The sequence below is a fragment of the Maylandia zebra genome, linkage group LG7 (genome assembly GCF_041146795.1).
Source record: "Maylandia zebra isolate NMK-2024a linkage group LG7, Mzebra_GT3a, whole genome shotgun sequence".
NCBI lineage: Eukaryota > Metazoa > Chordata > Actinopteri > Cichliformes > Cichlidae > Maylandia > Maylandia zebra.
The window spans coordinates 56,157,894-56,169,531 of NC_135173.1; the positions used below are offsets into that span (position 1 = coordinate 56,157,894).

The 11,638-nt window shown below is 40.3% G+C and overlaps 1 protein-coding gene across 1 annotated transcript; it reads left to right on the forward strand.

Annotated features, from left to right (window-relative positions):
• The first annotated feature begins 645 nt into the window (after positions 1-645).
• Positions 646-11,014, forward strand: wdr41 (WD repeat domain 41). The gene is made up of 13 exons (XM_004566863.3): positions 646-1,024; positions 3,085-3,200; positions 4,109-4,157; positions 4,266-4,394; positions 4,493-4,555; positions 5,045-5,156; positions 5,258-5,320; positions 5,407-5,511; positions 6,054-6,238; positions 6,337-6,458; positions 8,224-8,309; positions 8,759-8,892; positions 8,974-11,014. The coding sequence occupies exons 1-13, from the start codon at positions 977-979 to the stop codon at positions 9,112-9,114; spliced, it is 1,353 nt and encodes a 450-aa protein (XP_004566920.3). The 5' UTR covers positions 646-976; the 3' UTR covers positions 9,115-11,014.
• The last annotated feature ends 624 nt before the right edge of the window (positions 11,015-11,638 follow it).

Here is an 11,638-nt window from a genome sequence, read left to right on the forward strand (position 1 = left end):
GCTACTGAGCTTAAAAGTGCACTGAGACCCAGGTTTGGTGTGACCAACATAAAAAAGTGATTTCACTTTTGACTGAAATTCAACATGTGTTACCTTTGTAACAGGATTCATTGAGGTTGTTCCAAAGACTGACCTTGCTCAAGACCAGATTTCTGTCAGTCCCTGTTCGAGACGGAAATTCATAAATGAGAATCTCAAAGTAAAAAACAAAACAAAAACAACAACAAAACAACCCCTCCGGATTAAGTTGTTTTTGGTTTCTACAGGTCCACTGCTATTTCTATCAAGATCTATCCGTTCAACGTGTGTAGCTTATTATTTTATCATTAATTGCATTTATGTCGTTATTTATTTATATCGCCCAATTGTTAATTCAGTATTTTTATTATTATTATTAATACATTTCAAGCTTTAATGTAACATTATGCTGAAAAGTAAAGCAATTTCGGAGTGCAGATTTATTAGTTTTAAATAGGCATGGGCAGATTATTTTAAGCAAAACACACAAACGAATACAAACACTGCCTGAGTGGATGCTGGGTTCAGTTTTCCAAGTGTCGCAAAAGTCCATGAAATCATTAAAATGCGCAGCGGTCTAAATATATTTACTTCCCAATTATCATTCGACTTCAGTGAATCGTGTCCATGCAAAGCTTCCGTAGTGCGAGTCACATGAATGGTTTGTTGTGGTCGTGACTGAAAACCTTTTGAAACATGTAGCTGAAAACTGCAGTATTAACGTGACTCTCTCAGTTCTGGCGAAATTAAATTATCTGTCCAACAAACCGAAGCGTTACCCGCCGAAGCTTCCTCACAGTGAAAACGGCGAGAGGCTGTTTCTGTGTGACGCTGGGGACTTTTCAGATAGAGAAGCTTGTAACGTTAGCTAGCTGCTTTGTTGTGCTTTGAGTTTTGGGTTCGTGTTCAGAGAAGCGTTTGTAAAAACTGGCTTTACTGTGTTTGACCGGCTGACGTCATGCTCCGGTGGATTCTCGGTGGTCGGGAAGCTCAGAGCTCAGCGGAGGTAAGCTGAGCCTGGGAGCTCGTGTTTGCAGCATACCTTGTTTGGAAATGTATGTGATGATTTTATGAGTCTACCTGTGTAACTTATGGAAATATGCTGTAATTTGTCCCATAAACGCTCCTCTCCTCCAAACTCCTCCAAAGACTCATGTATTCCAAAGCAGATTGTACCTCCATGTTCAGGAAGCCTGTCTCAGTATGTGATATAAATATCCACTAAATACAGGCGTAAACACTCACCGGTCACTTTGCTAGTTACACATTGCTAGTACTGGGTTGGACACCCTTTTACCTTTGTAGTGGTCACACACAGTTGCTGCCATCTTCCATTCCTTCACATCCCAATCCCATGGTAGACTGGGATTTGGTGACTGGAGACCATATGAGCACAGGAGCTCATTGTCATGTAAAAGAGACCATCTTAATGTGATCTGAGCTTTGTAACATGTTGTGTTCTGATGGAAGCAATCATCGGAAGATGTGTTCACTGGGGCCATGAAAAGATGGACATGGTCAGCAACAATACTCTGATAGGATTTGATGTTTAACTGTTGATCACTTGATACTGAGGAACCCAAAGTGTGCCAAAAAACTATCCCCGACACCACATCTCTGTGAAGGTTCATAGTCATCCAGGTCATCCAGGCTCTTTTGACTATCCCCAGACCATTTTATCACCACCAGACAGAACTATTCCATGCTTTCAAGTTTTGTTTTGTTTTTTAACTCCCAAATTCTGACTTTACGATCCAAATTTTAAAGCAGAAATGGAGACTTATCAGACTGGGCAACATTTCATATCTGCTTCAAGGTTTGGTGTGTTGTGTCTTCAGAGGTGCTCTTCTACACGCCTTGGCTGTAATAAATGGTTGTTGGATTTGCTTTTATCCCCATTTTAGGTCAAAGCAGTCTGGCTGTTCTCCTTTGATCTCTGACTTTTTCACTGCTGTTCACTAGAAATTTTCTCATTGGACATTTCTCTGTAAACCCTAAAGATGGCTGTGCAGGAAAATCCCAGTAGATCAGCAGTTTCTGAAATAGTCAGACCAGCATGTCCGGCACTCCACGTTCACTCACTTAAATCACTTTTCTTCATCCTTCGCATGCTGAGTTCGAACTTCAGCAGGTTGTTTTTACCAAGTCCACCTGCTAATGAATGCACTGAACTGCTGCCATGTCAATGATTTATTCTGTATTTACTTTAACAATCCGTTAAAAAAGCAGTTAATAATAATAATAATAATAATAATAAAGTGATAAAGTGTTTTTTTGTTATTTTCAGTTTGATAAAAGACAGATAATTTCCTTGTTACTAAACTCAATGCTCAAAATATTTTATGCTGGCTTTATTCTCAAAGTAAGGCCAATATCAGAGATGTAGTATTTTAACATGGTGGTGTCAGACCATGCTTATACTTTGTGGACAGGACATAGACTGAAATGTATGATGGTTGCTGAGAAGCCCACTTACATTATGAAGTAGAACATGAATTACCTATATAATATGTATATCGCTAGCTATTCCAAAACAGTTTAGCCTATAAAACATAGGCCTTATCAGCTGTGTCAAAAAGGTATTTCAGGATAACAATGCAAAGTGCTTCCATAAGAAACCTGTAACAGGCACTAAATGTTAAGCACGTTCATGAGTAGTAACAATATCAGGGAAGTAATGAAACCCTCCACCCATCTTATTGTACATATGACAAAAAACTCCAACATATTGCCAGTTGGGATTTAAGTATGAGAAGCAAAACAACTCACTCTACAGAAAAAGTAACAATTGAACAGCTGGTATATTTGTCATGTTTTTGATATAAAATCAGAATGCAGCGATGGCTATTCTTTTTTTGTAAGATGGGTAAAGTAACAAAAACAAAAGTGAATAAAAATATAAATGCCAATTTGTATCCCTTAAAAATATATTTGCTTAGAAGTACAAGTTTGCTTTCCACTTCTTTCTTCCCGTACTCTTGTCTTCCCTATCTACTCTCAGCCTCAGGGCTGGGTGTACAGCACCGCGGCCTGTTTGTCTCACTGCTTTCCCTCTTGTGTCTGCAGAAAAGCCCTGTGCTGTGCATTGGAGAGGAACAGCCCAAAAACTGCTTCACTGAGCTGCAGGTGCTGAAAGGACATTTTGACATTGTTCGATTTCTGGTGCAGATTGATGACTTCAGGTAAGCCGACCGCAAACGGCCCCCTCTCCCCTTCCCCAACCCTCCCTCTCGCCTCTCCTGCCCTCTCTTATCTCTCTTTCCCTCTATAACCTCTCTCCTCTCTACCCTTGGCTGGCCTCCATCCCACTATGATTGACAGGAGATCCTCACCTACAACAAACTTACAGAGCATGACAGGAGCCCAATCATCACCACTATGTGATGGTGTGTGCATGGTACAGTATAACCAAAGCCTTTTAATACTGTCCGTACACACACACACACACACACACACACACACACACACACACACACACACACACATATAAAGGTTTGCACCTGCTCTCCTCGTTTGCGCTGTATTGTGGAAGCATGCTACACACTGGGATGGCAGAGTGGACCTGCATAAGTGTAAGATTGGGATTTATACCCGACCTAAGTGTGTGTGTATGTCAGGGTGGAGGGGGGGTTGCTTTACGCCTGGTCTCCTCCAGTAATCACCTCCTCCTTTGGGTCTCGTCCTCTCTGCTCACAGGTCCACAGTTGGGGGCAAAGGCCAGAAAATTCTCTCCAGATTGCTTTTGAAGTCTGAAAATGTATCCTCAACACTTCCTCTCTTCTCATTTTGTCTCTGTTTTATCCGCTCATCCTGTCTGTTGGTTTTGGGAACAGGCAGTTTGGATGGTTCAGGGTCAGAAAGCAAGTAACGCGATAAGCCCCAGGACAGATGTATTTTTTTTTTAACATTTCTCGGTGGAGATGAAGCTGCAGGAAATGATTCCTTGTATGAATAGGTTGTATCTGCAATTGACTAGTCGACCTGCTAAAGCAGAGTCCTGCCAGTCCTACAATTCTCAGCTGAGGGGCCAGTGTGACACAGGAGTCTAAATTCAAGAAATAACTCTTACCTTTCTTCTCATGTTACCCAGATGTGCCTCAGCAGGGGATGATGGCCTTGTTTTGGTGTGGAATGTTGAGGTAATATGCTGCCAGTTTTTTTTCTTTCTTTCTGCGTCTTGCGAAATTGCACACAGCACAGTGGGACTAATTGCTAATTGCTTTTATTTTTGCTTGTCCGATTGCTAGACTGGGGAGAGGCTGCAGGAGCTGAGAGGCCATTCTCAGCAGATAACAGCCATAACCACCATCACCTGCAAAAATGAAGTCACACTGAACACCTCGCTTATCACTGCCTCTTCAGACCGAAGCCTCAGTGTATCCTGAAACAATGCACACAAATGTACAGCAAGTGTTTCATGAGTAATTCATGACTTTGGGATTCAGGCTTGATTCTCCTTAATCCTGCATGTCAGCTGTGGGACCCTGATACAGGCAACAGGGTCCAGACCATTTCAGATCTTCATTCTTCTGTAAAGGTAGCAAAAAACACCTTTGAAATCCCTAAAAACACACACACACATCTTGCATCTGTATTATCAGCTATTTATTTTTGGAAGTGAAAATGGAAAACTGTGTATACACAGTTTTAAAATGCGCTCCAATCCTGGATATACAAATAGTAAAATAATACCAAACTGCCCCACTGACATCTTCAACAGTGTTGTACAAATGTACTCATGATACAGCTTCAATTGCTGGATCAAACCATCCAATTGTCTCTGTCGCTGCCTTCTTGTGAGAATTGGATGAATCCAGAATCTCAGTTTCTTCCTTTTCTTCATTAGAAACGTCAGGATCTGCTCATCATCTCTTGATGTTGGCATTTTTTTCCTTAGTGCCTTTCTTAAGGATGAATTTTCCACCAAATTATTTTGGTGTATATAGAAATTAAAAATCTAAAACAATTAAAAAAAAAAATCTAAAATGATATTTCACATCCTGATCCAGCTGTGTGTCTGTCTCAGTGTTTGCTGGTGCTCGAGCGACTGTGTGTGTGGCTCTCTGGTGGGGAAGAACTATGCGTGTGGAATAGAGACTTTCAGCTGCAGTGTCAGCGACCCAACCACAGTGATACTGGTGAGAAAAAAATGTCCGTCGCACAACCACATTTTTACTGTTACACCAACCGTGCTGGCCGCTGACGCTGATCAATGTTTTTGTGTTTTGACGTGTCGAAGGAATCACTGCTTTGATTGAACTGCCGAAGAACTACATAGCAGCTGCCATGGATAAAAAAATAAGTAAGAGCACAAAATATGGTGCGGATGAACAGATCAGTAGATTAAAAGTGCGTTATTTGAAACAAAATATTCCTTTGTCTTTGCAGTGATCTACAGCTTGACAGTTTCTGCTGATTCCTCTCTGTCAGTGGCTGAGATCCGCTGCCTCTCCGACCACCAGGATCAGATCCGAGCTCTTATCAACGTCAATGGTCAGTCTGAAACTCGGTGTGTCTGTTTGATTTTTAAGCTGCAAAGAGACTGCATTTTGAACCCACAGACCGTGTAAAAGGTGGATGTAGCTACTGAAGATCTGTTTCAAAGGCTTGAGATTAGCGTTTTCACCCTTTGTTATCTTGATTTAAAAACTAAAAAAACTAAAACGGGTCTGACAAAGATGTGCGTGTCTCACTGTTAAACTGCTTTCTCACTGGCTGTCGACTTTCCAATCACCAGCCGTTAGCTAATTAGTGGCCACAGATAATCCTCCTTGGTGAAACATAGTCCAAGATTTACAAAATAGACTTCACTTTTTATCCGAGATGGCCCAAAATGAGGAGCTGAGACCGTGAACTCATTTTTACAGAGTATTTAAATCGGTAAGCTCTTTTCCTGTAGAGTCTCTAGGACTGTTTGCAGCCACAGCCGCCATCACCTGGTCACCAGGTTTGATACATTTAGAAGCTATGTCAACACTTTATTCTCACTGTGTTTGTAGCCCTGGACTCATGCCTTTTCCTCTTGTGTTCTTCAGACGGGCTCTTCGCCAGCGGGTCCCATATGGGTGAGTTGATCTTATGGAATGCGACTGAGTGGAACATCCTGGCCTATGAACACATTCTCTGGGAGGAGTCTCAAGACTACAATCAGACTGAAATACGAATGGGGGCTCCTAAACCCAGCGAGATGTCCATTCAGCACCTGACCACCAATGGAAATGTGAGGACAGGAAAGGGCAGGATGGGCTTGTATACTGGGAATACTCTGTTGTTTTATTGTCATTTAAAATGAGAACTTTCTGTTTGTGTGTTTTGTAGCTCATCCTTGCTGCTGTGGGCAGCGGTCTCTACGTCTACAGTGTTCAGACCAGAAGCGTGGTGGCCTACAGAAAGGTTGCCCACGACTCTAATGTGTTACACACCATGCTGCTGTCTGACTGGTAAGATCTTACACCTTTTCTAAGACTTCTTTTTTTTACCCTCTAGAACACACACGGGCAAAATACTTTCTGAAAGGAAAACTAAACAACCCACCTAAAAATCAATAGCTGTAGCTTGGGCAGTTTGCACATGCACTCCACGGTGATCTATGCTTACTTGAATACATTCATAAAAAAGAAACCCTCAGAGCTCACTCTCTGGTTAGTATTAACTTTTAAAGGAATACTTTTGTATTTTGTATGTATTCATTTGGTTTTTCTTTGTTCTTTTGAAAAGTACTTGAGCGGTTTGTAGTGTAGTAAAAATCAGATAAGGGTAGCATGATGGAGTTTCTTTCAACTTGAAAGAAAGGCAGATATGAAATGAGGTCAAATGTAAAAAATGAAAAATCTTTATGTGGTACTTCCTACATGCTGACCATAGACACTACAGTTGTAAGAATCATAGTGTCTAAGTTATACCTGCTGTTGGTTGTGGTTGGGGTGACCCTCCAACTCACAGCTCATCTTCATAACCGAACAACTGCAGATCAAGATGGTTGAGTTGGAGTTTGTCCAACTGAAGGATGAGAGTCTGGTGATTGCTATGACGGCAACGTGATTAGATTACTTGTGGGGAAACGTTAGACACAAAGGATCAGTGAAAGCTTAGTACAATTTACTCAACTTTCAAGAGGGAGTGAGACTGACTCTATAGTAACATGTTCATGTTAGAGTAACATGTTCATGAGCAGTGACTGTTAGCCAAATTAATTCAGAGAAGCAGGTCAGCACTGTAATGTTATTAAAGTCTGAGTTAGCCGCAAAATTAAAAACAGTCTCAGTCAGGTTCATAGGTCAGGACATATTTTACTTAATTCTTAAGAGCATGTACAGTACCAGTCAAAAGTTACTTTTATCTTACCAAAGTTTGCTGATTTTACTTCTTGTTTTTTGTCCATGGTTTTATACAGGGCACCAACCAATTCAATAAGTCTTATTGTATAAAGGATCTAAATGTGCAAAATAAGTAGTAACTACAACTTTGAAATAAATGCGGTGGAGTAAATCTCTGAAAGCTGCAGGTATGAAAGACTGGGCTTGTAGACAGTTTAAAAAGATATCTTCCAAATATAAAGATTATGGAAAACTAAACAAGCAGTCATACAGTCAGCTGATGTTTTATCTTGTTCTTAACATATTGTCTTGCTGTGTGAAACAAACTTGTGGTGGAGCTGAAATAATTGCTTTTCCTCTGAAGTTGTTGAACAGGTGTTTTGATAAAGGACACTTTAATGGAGTTACAGGTGCTCAAATCAACTCCCGGCTGAAATATTTTCTCTCTTTCACTGAGTCAACCCTCATGTAGTTCAGCTGTAGCGCCAATACTGCCTTCCTGCTGTTTTCATCCATAACACTAAGGGAAGCCTCATTATTCCTGGTTTATGTAATGTTGAACCCTCATAGACTGAATCTTAAGGCTTTGTTGGCTTCTGTGCCTTCTCTACTGTGAATCAAGCTTCTGTTTATTATCTAAACATTAGTAGATTTATGCCTACAAGACAAGACGGCCACATGATAAATATGTAGGGAGTCATATCTTTCACTGATAAAAGATTTTTTTGGACAGCCATGAACCAGTGCATTTTTAATCAAATTTAATAATTAATAGTTTTGTTTTCAATATAATTATCTAGCAGTAAATCAGCCTGCGACTATTATTCAAATAGCTGTTGCTATGCAGACAATCTGTGTGTGTATGTGTGTGACACTGCCTCTGTTTTAGTGAGCTGATGTCCTGCTCTGAAGATGGCAGTGTGAGGATGTGGGAGATCCAAGACTTGCCTTTGCCGGCTGAACCAGCTTCTTCAGGTGACACACACACACACACACACACACACACACACACACACACACACACACACACACACACACACACACACACTGCTAAAACTAGATTCCCCATGATCTATTACTTACTTATGAATAATTATGACTGGAAACTTTAAAGACTGAGGAATGTGTGTGTGGAGGTGGGAGTGCTGTAATGTTGGCCAGACGTGGTATTGTGTATATGAAATAAAAGTGGTGTGTAGCAGGTTAGCACAAGTCAGTGTTCCTGTCACATCATTATTATGACGTTTAGAGCAGACCTATTAGTTACTATTCTGACAGTCATGGTAATGCTGTTTTTAGCCTATCCTGTCATCTGTCATCTCTACCCGTAAACACAGAAAATAAATTTTTAACAGCAATATCATCAGCAACAAGTACAGTTTCCTTGGGTATCCTGTAACAGTAATTTTCTGTCCACGCGACAGGGTTCTTTGGGATGTGGAGTTTTGGCCGTTCAAACAAACAATCTGGGCCTCCTTCAAAGAAGGTTATAGACATTCCCAACATTAGGATGCTAGAGTTGACTGGAGATCTGATTGGACACTCAGGAGCAGTCCAGGTACATAAGGCTTAAACTAAAGTTCTTTCTTATAATTATGTAATGCCAGGGCTGCAGTAATGTCTTTTGGACTTATTTCAGATGTTCGTAAGTTTCACGGAGAAAGGTTTGGTTACATGCTCGGCGGACCACCTGCTCATTCTGTGGAAGAACGGAGAAAGACAGTCTCGTCTCCGCAGCCTGGCCCTTTTCCAGAAATTGGAGGAGAGGGGAGGACTTTGACATTTATGTCACTCGCTTTAAAAAAAAGTTGGGAGGTTGATGCTTAATGGTGTTCACAAATGATTTAAATGTTAGTGTAATGGTTGGTGTTTACATTTATTCACTTTGCCTTTGGACTGAAGATGTGTATTACCTTAAATTCTATAAACTGTCTGTAAATACCTCATCTTCCAAATGTAACAGTACTTTTGTTTCCACACTGGAGTGTTTGAGCACTGTGATGCTGACATAAGTCATTTTGTACCAAACACAGTCTGTTATGGTTTTACATTAGTACAGCCCAATTCAATTCCTGCTCAGGCTTTACTGTAGATATACATTTGTGCCTCTTCATGTTGTGTAGGTCTGCTTCCATGTGCCAAGAAGCACTGTTGTGATCATCTAGCAGTGCAATGAGAGGAAGGTTCAGCAGCTTATACGTGTAATCATTTGCACTATTGCTGTTTTTGTGTGTTTGTTTGGTTTTTTAATATAGTTTGACAATATGCTTTGTGTTTTTGAGAGTTATGAGAATGACAGTGCTTTAGCAGTGGCATCATTCGATAATGCTTGTATTTTTCAAAAATATTTTCCACACTATACATTATCACTTTTTAATTATTGCCATGATTATGCAGTGTGTCTGGAAAGTATTTGCAGAACAGGTTCCACGTGTTTTTCCTGTTACAGCCTTATTCCAGAATAAATTGAATTAATTTTTACTTAAAATTCCACACATACTACCCCATAATGAGTGAAAAGAGTTGAAATTCTTGTGAATCTATGGAAACTAAAAAATGAAAATATAAGATTTATATAAGTATTCATGGCCTTTACCTCAGAAACTGGTATCGATGAAGAGATTGGGGGAAAAAAGAAACATATCTGCAGCATTAAAGGTCACAGTGAGCTCAGTGGCCTCCATCAACCATGAATGGAAGACATTTGGAACCACCAGAACTCTTCCAAGAGTTGGCTGCCTGGCCAGTCTCAGCAATAGTCAGGGAGTTCACCAACAACCCAATGGCCACTGACAGAAATCCAGCGTTGCTCTATGGAGAGAGGAAAACTTTCCGGAAGGACAAGTATTTTTGCTGCACTCTACCCAGGCCTGTATGATACAGTGACCAGATGGAAGTGATTGCTTAGTAAAAGCCACATGATAGTTCAGCTGGAGTTTGCCAAAAGGTACCTGAAGTGCTATCAGATGGGAGCCCTTCCTTTTTATCAGATGAGAAACAAAATTCTCCGGTCTGATGAAACACAGATTGCACTCTTTGGCCTGAATGCTAAGCATCATGTCTGGAGCATCAGGTCTTTTAGTTGCCCAACCAGAGTCCAGACCGGAACCCAAACATCTCTGGAGAGATCTGAAAATATCTGTGCGCCAACGCTCCCAACCAACATGATGGAGCTGCAGAGGTGCTGCAAAGAAGAAAAAAGAATGACAGAAACTTCCCCCAAAAAGGTGTGCCAAGCCTGTAAGGTCACACTCAGAAATACTTGTGGGTGTCAAAGACTTTTAAGCATTTTTTTCATTTGTCATTAAGGGGTGTTGTGTGTTAAATTATGTATGAAAATTAATATTATCCATGTTGGAATATGGCTGTTTCATGTGGAACAGATTAAGATGCTATTATTACTTTCCAGATGGACTGTAATATATATAAAATACAGAACTGGCACATTATTGCACTGATGGACTGATGGACATCAGTTTTATTGATGAGAGGAAAATTTGCAATTGATGAAGGATTTTCTTAAAATATAACAAGCTGTTATACAATCTGCTTCTGGCTCAGTAGATTCAAAGCAAAGTGTTCTGTCACTGGCTGTAGTCGAATGTAACTGAGCTCATCATATTCTGCTTCTTACTGCTCATGGAAAAGACTGTCTGACATTTAAATCTGAAATATTTAAATTGTCTGTGTGAATAGAAATCTTTATCGTATACTAGCAAAAATATCTTCTCATAGTCGGTGATAGCAGCTATGAAACATTCAGAGGTGGAACTGCTTTTCAAGTCACCTTGAAAAACAGCAGGAGCACATAACATCCACAATAACATCCACAATAAAAATGTATGAAAGCAAAATATGTAGAAAGCTAAAGCAAAAATAATATTGGCTTTAAAAATCTCGTAGTTGTACAAAACATAGGAAAAAGTCTTGGGAGCATCATCACCGACTCAGAACTGTAGCATAAAAGTGTGTATCACCTCTAGAACACCACTAGATGGAAGTCAAAACATAGAAATCCCCCCCACTGGAAAAAAGAGGCCAAATGTCTTCAGCGTGAATTTTGGTTGCAGAATTCAAGCCGAAGTAAAACTGCTTAATCAAAAACCACGAACGAGAGAGAGATGCTGACTCTGCAGCTCCTTCACACCTTTGTCAGCCCAATGTGGGCTTTATTTAATCAACACGTCAACTAAAGGACTTGATGCACTGCATCCTGATCACAACATGTTTTGTACAACATTATATTATATTATAAAAATACATCCCAGCTGTAGTTTATGTCAATTAATGTCTCACAGATCGGA